Here is a 17,047-nt window from a genome sequence, read left to right as displayed (position 1 = left end):
GATACCTATTGAAGACAGTCGAGAAAGAAGTGTAGAGAGGCACACAGTGTCAAATGCTGCACTGAGGTCAAGAAGAACCAGGATACTATGTGCACCAGAATCAGAAGCCAGAAGGAGATCATTTAGCACTTTTAAAAGAGCTGTTTCTGTGCTGTGATATGGACGGAAACCAGATTGTAGTGGTTCGAATAGATTATGTCTCTCTAAGTGTGACTGCAGTTGTGCCGCAACTACCTTCTCAAGTAGCTTGCCAACGAAAGCAAGGTTCGATATTGGTCTATAGTTGTTCTGAATGGCGTTGTCGAGGCTGGACTTCTTGAGAATTGGAGTGATGGCTGCTACTTTCAGATTAAGCGGGACATAGGCAGTAGCAAGAGATCTGTTAATAATGTGAGTAATAGGATAAATAAGTGAAGGCAAAAGAGTTTTTAGAAGATATGTTGGAATAGGATCAAGTGTACAAGAGGTAGAATTAGATTTGATAATCAGTTTTTCAACCACAGATGTATTTGTGAGTAAAAAAGTGTCTAATGGACAACCTATCAAATATGGAGTTGAATCCCCATTCAGATTGTGGCAGTAGAAGAGAAAGATTGATAAATGTTATACATTTTTTGTAGGAAAAAAGACTGAAAGCTTTCACAGAGATCAGCAGACCCAGCAATAGCTATAGAGGATGGTTTGACTAGTTTGTTTATCTCAGAGAAAAGAGCTTTAGGTTTGCACTTAGCTTTGTTGATAACAGTAGAAAGATAGTTAGAGCGTGCAATGTTAAGTGCTTCTTTATATTTCAGTACTGAATCAGAAAAAGCCATGGCAGGGACAAGAATGGAAGATTTTTTGTGAAGTCTTTCAAGACGCCTACATTTTGTTTTCAGAACTCTAAGCTCAGTAGTGAACCAAGGAGATGAATGGGTAGACGGGACAGTTCTAGTTATTAATGGAGCAAGATCATCCAAGACATTACCAATAGATTTATCATAGGTTGAAACTATCTCATCAGGACTCAGGAGATTGAGTGCGGAAGGAAGAGCAGAGACAGCAATAGCACTGGATTTGATAAGATATTTTGTCTGTTAATAGTTGTTTATTCTCAAGGTTTTTACCGAGGGGTTTGTTCATATATCGTTCAGATTCTCATTTATACAACATTTTATACCTAAAACCGGGGCGAAACTGGATTTTTTTGGCTGTTGACAGTCTTTTCTGATTAATGGAGTGATAAAAAGAGATCCAAAATCCCCTCTGTAAAAACCTTTGACTCTAATATGTCAACAAAATGAAACAACAGGCTTTGTTCAATGTTCAGATTTCTCTTCTGGAAATATATGTAAATTAGTGCATTTTTAATGAGATAATACCTCATTTGCATAAATATTAAAACATAAATATTCTAAAAACTTGTAATACAAAAGATATGTGTCTTAATGTCAGTAATCAACTGGGATGTTTCATGTTTCATGTCTCCCCTTAACTCTGTCAATGAAATAACACAAATGTTTAGTTCTTCAGAGATAGCTCGTAAGCGTGTTAATCCTGGACAGCCGGTTTTCAGGTTAGAGCAAATAACTGATCTGGAAGTGGCTAACAGTATTAAGTCCATGAAACCCTCAAAGGCCAAAGATGCGTATGGCCTTGACACACTTTTTTAAATACACAAAGACGCGCTGGAATGCCCGATAACACATCTATCAATTAAAATGGCAGGATGGAAGGTGGCTATAGTCTCACCAATATTTAAATCAGGAGACAAAACAAACATTTCAAATTATCGCCCCATCTGCATCCTCCCTGTTGTATCTAAGGTTGCAGAAAAGTGGATCGCCAAGCTGCTGAATTAACACCTCAGCCACGGCCATTCTCTCCTGCACCCCATGCAGTTTGGGTTTCGCCAGTACCACTCCACAGAGACGGCAAACTGTGTCTTCATAGAAACAGTGAAATCCTTGCTTGATAAAACCACATGTGTTGGTGCAGTCTTTTTGGATTTAAAGAAGGTGTTTGATAGCCCTTCTGTCTAAACTGACTCACTTCAACTTTACAGAAGATGCGCTAGCTTGGTTTCAATCTTACTTGTCCAACCGAAGACAATCTGTGTTGGTGGCACTATGTCGTCTTACCTTGAATGTTCAGCAGGGGTCCCACAAGGCTCTATTTTGGGACCAGTATTGTTCTCTGTATATATAAATGATCTGCCAAACGTTTATCAAAAAGTCAATTTCCAAATGTATGCTGATGATGCAGTTAAAAGCACACAGGAAGCATCATCCATCCTCACATCACCACTGGAGAATATACAGCATTGGCTCCTTAAATCCTGCCTATTATTGAACAAAAAGAAAACTGTTGCTATGATTTTCACAAAAAAATCCATAAAACTGGAGCGGTCCAGTGTGTTCCTGGGGGGAGTGGAGCTTGACATTGTAGAAGAGTTCAAGTACCTCGGGGTTGTACTGGACCCAGCACTCTCATTTAAAAAACACAGCGAACAATCAAATTCAATTTACATAACTTTAAACAAATCAGACCATCAATGACAATTACTTCTGCTAAAATGTTCCTACATTCAATTATATTTTCACATATAGATTACTGCATCACAACCTGGTCACTCACTGGAGATACAATTTTAAAACCCATAGAAATGTTATTCAAAAAAATCTATAAAAACATTTGATCAAAAGCCTCTGCCATCAGTGTAATATTTTTGAAAAAATACAATATGCTCAATTGTGAAATTTTTTATTCATTTTAAAAATAGCTGTTCATTTGTAAAGTTTTTCACCTCCACTTTCTACATGCATTAAACCAAGGTCTGACCAGAGGTTTTTGCACCAGAGCCTCATTAAGAGGAGACCTAGAGATCCCGCACAGAAAAACTACCTTTGGACAAACTGTTCTGTCTATCAGAGGAGGTCACCTTTGGAACAGCCTCACAACAAACATTAGAGAAAGTCCCACTTATTGCACATTTAAAAAGCACCTTAAACAGTTTCTTAAAAGTTCCTAGTTATGTCCTCATTTAGACAAATTTTATTGATGTAATGTAATTTGTCTGAATGCGTTAATGTGTTTCTTGCTTGATACTGTCTGTTGTCTTATCCTTTTGTGTTGTGTATTGTCATATTATCTTTTTGTGTTGTTATCTTCCTGCCTCGGGACTGCAGGTGAACATTAGCATTTATGCTAACTAATTTTAAATCTATATCTAAGCTGCCCTTTCTCTCTAAAATCCTGGAGAAAATAGTATTAGTTCAGTTTCAGTCTCATTTGAGTTCAAACTGCATCTCTGAAAAGTTTCAGTCAGGCTTTCAAGTACAGAATCTGCACTTTTACAAGTTTTCAGTGATCTACCCCAGTTTCTCTTTTGTGTGGTGTACCTCACAAAACCTTTTCATCTCTTTTTACAACGTAATAATAAGGATTCTTCTGGTCCACAGGAATTAAAAGTTTAGCTCAAACAGAACTGATGTTATCTTGTTTGGTTCCAATGACTGCCATAATACTTTTGATCGTTGGCATCTTTTTTCTATGGAAGCTTGTTTCCGCCACAGGATAAAAATAAAAAAAGGTAATTGCGACTTTTTATCTCACAATTCTGACTTTTTTTCTCACAATTGTTAGTTTACAGCCAGAATTGCATGATATAAAGTTGCAATTGCGAGAAAAAAACTCAACTCAATTTCTAAAAAGTCGCAATTGTCTTTTAAAATTTTTTATTTTATGGTCAAAACAAGTTTCCATAGTTGCTTCTCATTTTACTCCTTGTGTAAAAATAATAGGATTTTTCAATGACTTCAACTTACAATTTGAAAAGCAAATCATTGCTGTGGTTAAATTAAGCTTCTTCCATCTTCGACACTTTGCGAAAGTCAAGCGTTTTCTCTTTTTAAGAAATCTTAAATACATAGACATTAATAGGCAGTTGGTCACCAATATAACTGCTTCCTCTCTTCAGCTTTCCACAAGATTTTGGAGTGTTTCAGTGGGATTTTTTTACCCGTTCCTCCAGTAGAGCATTTGTGAGTTCCAGTTTATCCCAAAGGTGTCGGACCAGAGTCAGCTTAAACACTGGCACTGCGATCCGGTCGATCGTGAAACCACTTACTGGTATCCACTCTTCTTCCTTCTGGAACTTGGAAGTTGTCAGGACCTTCTCAAATGATAGTTGAACAAGATGAGCTTTTCGCTGGCGTTACTGTGCCGACAAAACCAAAAGTATGTGGGTTTCACTTCTTGTCTCTGGCTTTTTTTGAAAGTTCATTCAGGAAAAATGTATGCGCTACAGTGAACTCCGACTCCACCGGTTCAGTTTTAGTTAATAGCAACAGAGGCTTGATCTTGTTTACGTCCAGAATAAAGGGCCTTCAGTGTCCATGGCACACAATGCCTCTACCAGGTGTCAGAATTATTTGCCTCCTTGGTAAATATGATCAAAGATGGCTGTAAAAAATAAATATGCATAGTTTATCCTTTTGATATTTTATTTTAAAAAAATGCAAAAATCTAACCTTTTATTGAAGTAAAAGAATTGAAAGTGGGGGGAAAATCGCATTATGAATTAAATGTTTTTCTCCAAAACACATTGGGAACAATTACTTGCCCCCTTTTATTAAATACTTTTTACAACCTCCTTTTTCCAAGATAACAGCTCTGAGTCTTCTCCTATAATGCCTGATGAGTTTGGAGAACACCTGACAAGAGATCAGAGACCATTCCTCCATACAGAATCTCTCCAGTTCCTTCAGATTCCCAGATCCATGTTGGCGCTTCTTCTCTTCAGTTCAGCCCACTCCTCTTCTATAGGGTTCAGGTCAGGGACGGGGATGGCTATTGCAGATGCTTGGTTTTGTGCTCAGTGACCCATTTTAGTTTTGATTTTGATGTTTGTTTTTGGATCACTATCCTGTTGGAAGATCCAAACATGGCCCTTTATAAGAGTTCTAGTAGAGGCTGTCAGATTTTTTTATGTGTTGGTATTTGGTCGAATCCATGATGCCATGTATCTGAACAAGATGTCCAGGACCTCTGGCAGAAGATTAGGCCCACAGAATTAAAGATACAGCAGAGTATTTCATTTTACACATGGGGTACTTTTTTTATCCCTTAACCAAACCCATATTAAGTGTTTGCACTTAATGGTGCAGAGGTGGTTTCGGTACGGTTCCAAACGAACTCTGGTACGGTTAATTTACGGTGTGAACATGAACCGACCCAATTGCAGAAAGCACTGTGCCTTTAAGACTTTATTTGACTGCTCTTATGAGGATACTTAACAAAACGGACATTTTGGCATAATGGTGTGTGTTATTGTTCGTTCAAGCACGAAAGAGAAAGAGAATTATGGCGCGCTGTCTGTGCACATGATACTGTTGCGCGTCTTTCTGCGCATCGTGTGTGCATCAGGACATTCACAGACAGAGCGTTCTCTTTTTTCTTATCGCGCTTAAATGGTTTAAAAGCATGTTCTCTCTGCCGGAACCGTCTTGCAGCACATCGTCGTCTTCTCAAAATCCTAATTACAACATCGTATAGATGACATTGTATCATATGATGCTCAGTTTCTCCATATTGCGTTTGTAGAGAATAACACCAAACACGTCCACACTTGAAGTGGGATTTAGGTGTCCAAGAAAGGTGTCAGGCCATGTTTTAAAAACACAAATTGGACAAAGAATTGCTCTGTCATTCTCATTTTCTCTCTCTCTTCCTCAGATGCCATTTTCCCCTGTGCTGTTCCTGCTGCTCACCGGGCTGGATGTGAGTTGTTCTCAGGACGAGAACCCGACGGTCCCGTTTGGCTGTGGGTTTGGTCTCCAGCGCCCCTACACTCTCCTGTGCGACCTGGATGCTGTGTGGGGCGTAGTGGTGGAGGTGGTGGCGGCGGCCGGTGTGTTCGCTGCTGTTTTACTGCTGTTGGTGTTACTGTGTCGCCTGCACTCAGTGACCGAGGCCCCGAAGCGGAGTGGCATCGGCCCCGTTCTCCTCCTGCTGATCGGCATCATCGGGCTGTTCGGGCTTAGCTTTGCGTACCTTATTGAGCACAACGAGAGCATTTGTTTGGTGCGCCGTGCCCTCTGGGGGGTGTTCTTCTCTCTGTGCTTTGCCTGCATGTTGGCACAGGGCGTCAGGCTGCGCAGGCTAGCTCGCGAGTCTCGTAGCCCAGGCGGCTGTGCCCTCGTTGGACTAGCATTAGGGTTGACGGCAGTGCAGGGTATTATCGCTGCAGAGTGGCTCCTGCTAACCGTGATTCGGGAGGGTAACCCGGCTTGCCAGTATCAGCCTCTGGACTTTGCGCTTGCGTGCGCATATGTGCTAGCGCTCCTGCTAGCAGCCCTGTTAACCGCAACATTAGCGCTGTGTGGGAAGGCACGACCGTGGCACTGTAATGTTGTATGGCTTCTGGTCTCCTGCTTGCTGTCCATTCTCTTGTGGGTGGCTTGGGTTGGTTTCTACGTGTATGGAAACACAGTGCTTGGGAAGTCTCCAGACTGGGATGATCCGGCATTAGCTGTAGCGCTGGTAGCTCAGGGTTGGCTGTTGTTGCTGTGTCACGCTGCTCCTGAAGCCCATGCATGTCTTCGAGGACCAGCTCAGCCTTCTGCTCCAGACTATTTCGACACGTCCCAGAATTCCTCACGCATGAGAGAGGCCAGCCTTGATGAGGACATCCCACTTTCACACAGGCAGTTTGTGGAGAACCAGGGATATGCGTTTGATGAAAATACTGCAGGTATAACTAGGCACAAAGATTAATAGAACACTTATTATATTTTAATATATAATAATATCTAATATATTCATATATTTTATAGATCCTAACATCCATCCTTTACTTTTGTAGGGTTGAGGAGTGGCAGTCATCATAATGGCAACACAGGGGCCAGACCCAGCGCGCCTTTCAGAAGTAACGTCTACCAACCGACTGAGATGACCATGATCCTAAACGGAGGAGCAGTGAGTATTTCACTTTATATGTTTTGTAAATAGTCCTGGAGAAACCTTATTCCCAAATTCCTTACTACATCTGACAAGTGTGAGACAAGCTTTTGACTGACTCGAGCTTGAGACAGGCCCTGTCAGAGACAGCATTTACTTTACACTATACTTTGCACATGAAGATTGATCCCTTTTTGTAATTAAATTTTTAATAAACAGTAGCCATTATTTTTAAAGAAAATGTCGCTAAACAATTCCCAAATAAGAAAAAACGTGCGGAGGTTTTTGGTTCAATAATTAAAATCAGTTTTTTTTTTTCAGAATGAATTTGTAGGAAATTAGTAGTCGTCAAATTTTTTATATCAGCTATGCATTCCGTACATTTTTTTAATTGATTGGTTTCGTCAGGGCGTGAAGAAATATAGAGCTGAGTATCATCAGCATAACAGTGAAAACTAATGTCATGCTTCCTAAGGGTAGCATTTACAGAGTGAACAGCAACGGTCCTAGACCTGAGCCTTGTGGTACTCCATACTTAACTTGTCATCGATATGACACCTCTTCATTTACTCTGTGTGTGTGTGTGTGTGTGTGTGTGTGTGTGTGTGTAATGTTTTGTAATTAGGTAATTATTGTTAATATTTTCACTTAACTTTTGAATAATTTTTTTGTTTAACACTATTTTACTTTAAAGTCCCCCTGTAGTCAATCATTTTATCCCTTAACTCACCTTTGATCACCAAAATTACATATTTAAAAATGTTTTCCTTGAAAAAAATTCTTCATGCCTTCAATAGCTTGAATGTAGTTTGTTTATTATGCATGTAGGGCAACCACCCATAAGAGCATTTCAATAATCTAGCCTTGAGGTCATGAACGCATGAACTAACCTTTCCACATTTGTCGTTGAAAGCATATGACATAATTATGTTTTTAAGATGGAGAAAGCGGTTTTACAGATACTAGAAACATGGCACTCCCAGGTTCCTAACTGACAATGAAGACTTGACAGAACATCCATCAAGTGTTAGACAGAGGTTTTTAGTTCAATAATTAGAATCTCTGGGGTTTTTGGGGTTTTTTTTGGTAAGACATTGGTAAGTTGGTAAGTTTCGTCAGGGCGTGAAGAAATATACAGCTGAGTATCATCAGCATAACAATGAAAACTAATGCCATGCGTCCTAATGATATCTCCCAAGGGTAGCATTTACAGAGTGAACAGCAATGGTCCTAGCACTGTGCCTTGTGGTACTCCATACTGAACTTGTGATCGATATCATATCTCTTCGTTTACTACTACAAACTGATAGCGGTCAGATAAGTATGATTTAAACCATGCTAATGCAATTCCACTAATGCCAACATCATTTTCGAATCTATTCAAAAGAATGTTGTGGTCAATGGTGTCAAATACAGCACTAAGATCGAGTAACACTAATAGCGAGATATAACCACGATCGGATGATAAGAGCAAATAATTTGTGACTCTAATGAGAGCTGTCTCAGTGCTATGATACGGTCTAAATCCTGACTGGAAATCCTCGCAGATACCATTTCTTTCTAAAAAGGAACACAGTTGTGAGGATACTGCTTTTTCTAGTATCTTTGACAGAAAAGGTAGATTCGAGATCGGCCTGTAATTGACTAATTCTGTATGATCAAGTTGCGTTTTTTTCACGAATGGTTAAATCATAGCCAGCTTAAAAGTTTTTGGTACGTACCCTAATGACAAAGATGAATTAATATTAAGAAGAGGATCTATGACCTCTGGAAGCATCTCTTTCAGTAGCTTAGTCGGTATAGGGTCTAACATACATGTTGTCGAGATGATTTAACAAGTTTAGACAATTCTTCCTTTAAGCATTCGTCGCCGACAGAAAAGACTATACTATACATGCGACATGAAGTGCAAGTGAAAATTAACAGGAGATGACATTACTCATCGTGTTTGTTGACTGATCCAACTCACCACAGTCGTTTGATGGACTTATAAAAGGCACGAGTGGAAAAGTTGGCAAGCACGGATAGCAGGTTAATAGGCTAGCGAAATTCTAGCGCGTTGTGCTAGCCATGACTATTTAGTTAAAAGCTAGCGATGTCAGATTAATGTGATAGGCAATATTAGATAATATCTGATATGGTGATGAGTAAGTTATATTTAGCAATATAAACAACAAGGAATGATAGTAAATAGAGATTCAAAACAGAAAGCTATACAGAGCTTACAGACGCAAACCACTCAGCAGCAAGGTAGACAGGAGCAATCGATCAAGGAGCCTTGTAAAGTACCACGTGATGAGTCTGAGGATGGCAACTGTTGCGCTTGGCCGCACTGCAGTGGGAAAATAAAAGTTGGATTCCATTTCAACAGCATTGAACATGAAGTGCTGGGGAATCCAGGAGCACCAGGAGTTTCAGACAAGATGAGTTCCTGACATCACCTGTATTCCTGTATTCTACTATGCTCATCTATATAATTTACACCACTGCATTAAAACCTTGATATTGTCTTGATGGCTTTTAATTATTTGGAAGGGAGGATTGAATGCCTCACAAAAAAAAAAAATCACATTTACTTTTTTAATTAAAAAAAAACATGGACAGATTGTTCAAAATATTTTCCATGTATTTTTCTTGTGTATAGAGAGAAAAGGGAGGGGGTGGAAGAAGTCATGAATCTCGCCTTACTGCTTGCGTAATATTTACATATGCCAAATAATAATATGTATAACCGCTAAGAAGAGCTGTACATGTGCAAGCGTTGGGATTTCGGGTGTACGAGCACCATTTGAACTGCCTGTGATTTGCCACTTTTTGTGTGTCTCTCATTGAAAATGAACTAGAGACTTGCACTTCCCGTCTCCCGTATGAAACTGCCTTTATATTGAAGTGTTACTACCGGCCCAATTTATGAGTGGCCCACTGGGAATTCTCCCAACTCTCTCGATGGCTACTCCGGACCTGCTCGAAAGTATGAGGGTTACAATGTATTGGGCACTGCTTAACAGTCTCAGTGGTGGCTTTCTGAAGACTAGTGGCATGGGAAGGGTTAAAGTAGTGCGTCACATTCTTTTTATGGACTGAGACAGGACTGCGAACATAGATGTAGCTGTCTTTACACCTGTCTTTTCTACTAGGGATTATGGAGAAGAAAAGTTTGGGACTTTACATACTCTTGTTTTGGCACACACAAACTCAACAAAGAAGAAGAATGGTGAGAAACTGGGAAACTTCAGATACAGAGAACACCAGACAAAGGAACTACTTTGCTCTCTCCCTTGTGTTTAATTATGAGTTTTAATTAACCACCTGCTCAGTAAGGATTAAAAGGTTCTCTTCTCGTTTACACTGTCAGTGAAATGTGACACAAATTCCGATTTTTTTGCTCATGTGTGACACAGATCGGATGTGTTCTATGACAGTGTAAACAGGAAAAAAATGCATGCATTCGGATATTTCAAGATCGGTTTCAGGCCTCATTCATATGTGGAAATAAATCAGATATAAATCAGATATTTGCCAATGCGACTGTCATGTAAACAGGCAGATCGGATTTACTGAGGCATTAGGCAACGTCTCCACGGTTTAATGACGAGAGAAACCCTGACGCGCTTCTTCATGGCCCGACGAAACGTTGTGTCGTCGTAGGAGAGGAATGTGGACAAACGTTGACACAACATATCAAAGGTTGGCTAAAATTTCGGACCCACTGCTTCTCGTTAAAGCCCGCCACAATATGCTCCCACCAGTCCTGAGATCTCTCTCGCACACAATAACTGATGCATATGCACATGCTGCAATGATGGCACTTTTCGCCTTCTCCGCCTCATAATCATGGTGATGTTTGGCGAACTTCGCATATATTGCAGAACTAGCATCAATCATATTTTGCGTTCATCCATCTGTGCAAGATAATTTAACCCTTTAAGCATGCGCAATGTTTCAGATAGTATGGCAAGTGTAAACACATGAATCGGATATGTGTCACAATTGCAAGAACGTGTAAACGGACGGTAAAAAAAAAAACGGAAATAGGCAACAAATCAGAATTGGGCATCAAGACCTGCACACTGCAAACGAGGCCTCTGAGACAAAAGGAGAATTCTGAAAAAAGAAGCTAACTGAAACAAAAATAAAAAACAGGCAAGAGTTCCAAGTCCTGAAACTAAGGAAGTTTGTGGAGTTTGAAAACAGCAAGAACGACAAACGTATGTTGCACCCTTAAGCAAACCTTCTCTTCAAGGGTCCTCTATCTACGAAATTCAGATTGTCTGGACCTTCTGCACAGACTTCAGAACTTTCACTTCCAAGAAACCTTTATCTGTATGATTCCAGATATCTAGTCTGGAATTCATCTAGTCTGGAACTCATCCAGTCTGGAACTCATCTAGTCTGGAACTCATCCAGTCTGGAACTCAACTAGTCTGGAACTCATCCAGTTTGGAAGTCATCTTGTCTGGAACTCGTCTTGTCTGGAACTCATCTAGTCTGGAACTCATCTAGTCTGGAACTCAACTAGTCTGGAACTCATCCAGTCTGAAACTCATCCAGTCTGGAAGTCATCCAGTCTGGAAGTCATCTTGTCTGGAACTCGTCTTGTCTGGAACTCATCTGGTCTGGAACTCATCTGGTCTGGAACTCATCTGGTCTGGAACTCATCCGGTCTGGAACTCAACTAGTCTGGAACTCATCTTGTCTGGAACTTATTTTGTCTGGAACTCATCTAGTCTGGAACTGACCTTGTCTGGAACCTATCTTATCTGGAACTCATCTAGTCTGGAACTCATCCAGTCTGGAACTCACCTTGTCTGGAACTCACCTTGTCTGGAACTCATCTAGTCTGGAACTCATATCATCTGGAACTCATCTCATCTGGAACTCATCCAGTCTGGAACTCACCTCGTCTGGAACTCATCTCATCTGGAACTCATCTAGTCTGGAACTCATCCAGTCTGGAACTCATCCTGTCTGGAACTCAACTAGTCTGGAACTCACCTTGTCTGGAACTCATCTCGTCTGGAACTCATCTAGTCTGGAACTCACCTTGTCTGGAACTCATCTCGTCTGGAATTCACCTTGTCTGGAACTCATCTTGTCTGGAACTCATCTTGTCTGGAACTGACCTTGTCTGGAACCCATCTTATCTGGAACTCATCTAGTCTGGAACTCATCCAGTCTGGAACTCCTCTAATCTGGAACTCACCTTGTCTGGAACTCATCTTGTCTGGAACTCATCTAGTCTGGAACTCATCTCATCTGGAACTCATCCAGTCTGGAACTCACCTTGTCTGGAACTCATCTCATCTGGAACTCATCTCATCTGGAACTCATCCAGTCTGGAACTCACCTTGTCTGGAACTTATCTAGTCTGGAACTCATCCTGTCTGGAACTCATCCTGTCTGGAACTCAACTAGTCTGGAACTCACCTTGTCTGGAACTCATCTCGTCTGGAACTCATCCTGTCTGGAACTCATCTAGTCTGGAACTCACCTTGTGTGGAACTCATCTCGTCTGGAATTCACCTTGTCTGGAACTCACCTTGTCTGGAACTCATCTAGTCCGGAACTCAACTTGTCTGGAACTCATCGAGTCTAGAACTCATCGAGTCTGGAACTCATCCTGTCTGGAACTCATCTAGTCTGGAACTCACCTTGTCTGGAACTCATCTAATCTGGAACTCACCTTGTCTGGAACTCACCTTGTCTGGAACTCATCTAGCCTGGAACTCATTTAGTCTGGCACTCATTTAGTCTGGAACTCATCTTGTCTGGAACTCATCTAATCTGGAACTCCTGGTGCTCACTCTTTTCTCCCACTGCAGTGCAGCTCAGCGCAACAGTTGCCATCCTCGGACTCATCACTTTACTACTGTATCTAGAACATAAATATCACTTAGCCAAACCTCATTCCAGAGGTCATTAGTATATGATTTATAATTTAGTATATGATTTTATAATTTGCATTAGATGTTGAATAATTGACGTCTGTTAAAAAATAATAAACAAAAAAATCATAGTTTATTTGTTGAATTTAGAAGAAGGTTCTTCACTTTTTTAGTTTCAGAGAAACAACAGTTTTGTTACTTAGTTAGCTTTAAGTTAACTTTAGTTAATTCCTTTTATTACACTTGTCTCTTCCTTGTGTTGATAATATGGCAAGACAGGCTCTACAAGTTACATTCATTCAGGCCCTTTGGCAGAATTTCTACGTTTAAAACAGTTTCTACTAATAGCCGGTGAATAGCTATTACTCCTCGGGTGAATAGGATTTAACCAAACAGGACATGTTCCTGGATCAATATCCTTGTAGGTCCTGAACAACATCCCTACGAACAAATCAGTGAAATGTGAATATTTGGATTTGGCTTGGGTTAGGGGTATGTACACCATTCATATCAACCTATAATTTCTCTGAATTGATTGGTAGGTTAGGGTTTCGGTTATGTGTAGCATTCAGGTTTAGACTGTTTCTTTGACAGGAATGTTGATCCAGGACCAAACTTCTTTCTTTTTGTTCTTTTTTTTTTTTTTTTTATCAAAGAACACATCTTACTTGGCATTATCACAGTGACTTGGCTACTTCACCACCATATTCAGATATCTTAGGAGATCTGAAGAAAGCATGTTCTGGGGCGAAACTTGAAGTCATTTCAAAATAAAAGGTTTGTTGTTTAGCAACCTTGCATTCACTAAGGTTCTAAGGAGCATGAGTCATTCAGCAGACAGACATTTATGAAGCTAACTCTCTGATTCTCAGCACCTGAATAAACAGAGAAATGACAAAGCAGAGACCAGATGGCCAGTGTGTAGGATCTGTCAGAAGAGTCGGCATGCTCTTGCTGAGATCACAATGAGATCCTCTGTGGAAATACTGGGAAGTATGTAAATCCCAGAACAACACAATTTTAGTCATTTCAACAAAATGAGGAATTCAAATGTTCTTAATACAAAGATGAGTAGTAAGACCATTTTGGGAAAAAGGATAAAAGCATAGAAAGACAGAAGTCCCTATAGCAAGACTCAAAAAGGCTAGAACAACCTAGAAAACAAAACATCTTACCACTCCATCTAAACAAGATTTATTATCTTGTGAACACAATTTCATAAAAGGCATTCCAAGAGGAGAAAATCCACACCAGAGGGATTGGAGTCATGTCAGGTGCTGACAGATTGTGTGTTCTGTCTAATGCGCTTGAGAGGTCTTTTTCCCACCTATGAAACACCACAGTAAATGTCTTGACTGTAAATATGCCTTCTTCTTAATGGCTAATTTTTTTTCTTTTTTTTTCACAGGTTCCATCCGCCCCTCCCACTTACACAGGAAGACAGCTTTGGTAAAAAAGGAGACTGGGAAAAGGGTGAATGGAAAAGTGGTGCAAGCTCCTGAACTGTAAGAAAAACCTCTGAAGTGAATACAGACTACAGTTAGAGACAACAAAAACAGGACAACTCTTTGCATTATCAATAGTTGTGGTTATTTTGAGTTGGTGTACTTGGAAAAATATTCATGCAGTTTCTCTATTAAAAGCATTAACGGCTTTTAATTCCAACAGTATTTTAAAAGCAGCATTATCTCAAATGATTATGTATTTTGCTTTGGCTTCAGATTCACACTGAAGTCATATCGGGCTCTGTATGTTACAGGTCTTTCTCTACTGCAGTAAAAGTTGGACATCTTATTCTATGATAACAGGATACAGTGCTTTGGTCTCTCTGGTCAAAGTAGTTTTTTTCTAATGCGAGTTGTCTGTGTATGAATGAGTGGAAGCACTGAAGCAACATGCTGTGACAAATCTAAAGCTTTCTTCTGTGAACTAATGAGATCAAATCTCACTCAATTCTATATGAAATCTTAGCAACACCTTGTTGTAAATGGGTTGTATTTTTAATTATCAAGGTTCTTGCATTTGCCACTGGAGTTGCGTACTACTTCAAATGTTTTGATCTCTTTGCTGTTTTACACAATTATACGATTAACCTTCAGATACCTACTACTGCTGGACAGATACCAGCGGGAATAACTAAGTTGAGATGACAGAGCAAAGGAAGGAAGTTAGGACTAATATAGTTGTGTTAATATAGTTTTGGGAGTAGTAACTCAAAAAATGTCATCAATTACTCACCCTCATGTTGTTCCAAACCCGTATGACTTTCATTCATCTTCGAAACGCACATTAAGATATTTTTAATGAAATCTGAGAATGAAAACGATTTCAGCCTAAATTAAATCTGTTCATCATATAAAGCGATAAAGACTCTTCAGAACATGTGGACTAAAAGATCTCCGTTCATGTTCCAAAGATGAACGAAAGTCTTCCGGGTTTGAAATTACGTGAGAGTGAGTAAATGATGATGGAATTTTCATTTTTGGGTGAACTATCCCTTTAAGACACTGAAAAGAGTGACAACTGCAAGTATTTAATGACTAGAGTAATGGAGATCAGAGAACTGTGGTAAGAGGGTGTGGTCAGTTCATTTTTCAGATGGTTTTCTTTTCAAATGAGAGTGATAATGTTGTTAACCAGTTGTGTTCTTTTCAAATGAAAGTGTTTTGTGTTGTTGTTGTTTGCTGCTTAGACTGTGATGTAACCTTCTAAAAGGGACACTGAGCTGTAGAGAATAACTATGATTTGTTTTATAGTTATGCATGCAGAGTCCTATAGCACATCACATAAACTGATATATGATATTCAGTATTAGGCTGTTTTCACAAAACCAAATGTGAACATTTGGTTGATTGCTTGGTCCAACTCGAAGTTCAGTTTCACCCTCCTCCCCTTGTTATACAAGGTGCAACAGCCAAATAATATGTTGCGGTTAATAAAAGTTATACTCTGAGAATGCAAAGATGTAGATTACACATCATCAATTGCTGGAGTCTATGTAAACCTCTTAAAGTGAATTCAGGTGTGGTTCACAGCTGCACAGCTGAGCTTGTGAAACTGAGGAAGCTGTTATTATTAGGGGCAGACCACCAAGGGAAACCTATTGTATCTTTAGTTTTCTTCTTCTTCTTCTTCCGCTCTTAAGTCAATGGCTCGCCATTGAACCGCATGGTAAAAAGTTATGAAATTTGGCACACTGATAGAGGAGAGTCTGAACATTAACCACAGCAATTTTAGAGTCGCTAACTCAGTCTATCTAGCGCCACCAACTGTCCAAAGTTTCACTTACATTTATGTTAATAACTTTTGAATGGCTAAAAACAAGATTCCTTTTTCCTCTGATTCCGTGGCTCAAGTCGATTCGATTGGCATTTTGCCTTCCGATTTTCACAAAAATTGGCTCAGATCATCTTCAGACTGTGTTGGCAAAAAGTTATTAAAAGCTTTTTGATAAACCCAACCGTTTTCGACTAACGCGCGGACGAATTCGATGAAGAGATATAGCCAAATTGGATGCGAGGCTATATCTCCTCAACACTTTAGCGTATTGAGACGAGTTTTGGTACATGTCATCACAAGCATGACCTGAGGCTACATGCAGCGTTTCGCTACAGCGCCACCAACTAGTCAGGAGATATCTGAACGGTTTGCCCAAAAATCATAAAATTGGTTAAAAAAAAACTTTTTCGCATTTAATTTTGAACACATCAATGAATTTGATGGCATGGTGCTAAGCTGATTCTGATGCTGTAACTCTGCAACGCTTTGCCAAATTAAACACCAAACTTTTGATGTGTCACTAGCCCCTTTCCCACATACAGTCTTTACTGCTAAATTACCGGTTAGAGATCATGGGCCCTATTTTAACGATATGAAACGCAAGTATCAAACGCGAAACGCAAGTAACTTTGTGGGCGGATCTCGGGCGCTGTTGCTATTATACCGGCGGGATAAATGAGTCTTGCGCCCGACACAAATCTAAAATGGGTTGGTCTGAAGTAGCTTCATTATTCATAGGTGTGGTTTGGGCGTAACGTGAAATAAACCAATCAGAGCGACATCTCACATTCCCTTTAAGAGCAGGCGTGCTTGTTCCGTGGCGGTTTGCTATTATAACGGCGGATTTGCCAGGCGCACGCCAGGAGCGGTTCACAGCCGAGGAGACTGACGTTCTCGTCAGGGCCATAAAACACAGAGAAGTGACATTGGGGATGGAGAAACAC

At 40.0% G+C, this 17,047-nt stretch overlaps 1 protein-coding gene across 2 annotated transcripts in view; it reads left to right on the top strand.

Annotated features, from left to right (window-relative positions):
• gprc5ba (G protein-coupled receptor, class C, group 5, member Ba) overlaps nt 1-16,496 on the top strand; it is a 39,168-nt gene extending 22,672 nt beyond the window's left edge. For both annotated transcript variants that reach the window (XM_084433643.1, XM_084433644.1), the window contains exons 3-5: nt 5,716-6,733; nt 6,845-6,957; nt 14,233-16,496. In XM_084433643.1, the coding sequence (XP_084289769.1) occupies nt 5,716-6,733; nt 6,845-6,957; nt 14,233-14,277 (1,176 nt within the window). In that variant the 3' untranslated portion in view covers nt 14,278-16,496. The remainder of the gene's footprint in view (nt 1-5,715; nt 6,734-6,844; nt 6,958-14,232) is intronic.
• Nucleotides 16,497-17,047: the final 551 nt, after the last annotated feature.

The sequence above is a fragment of the Rutilus rutilus genome, assembly GCF_951802725.1.
Source record: "Rutilus rutilus genome assembly, chromosome: 1".
In the NCBI taxonomy this organism is placed as follows: Eukaryota; Metazoa; Chordata; class Actinopteri; order Cypriniformes; family Leuciscidae; genus Rutilus; species Rutilus rutilus.
Note: the sequence above shows the minus strand (reverse complement) of the source record. Positions and strands in the feature narration are given on the sequence as shown.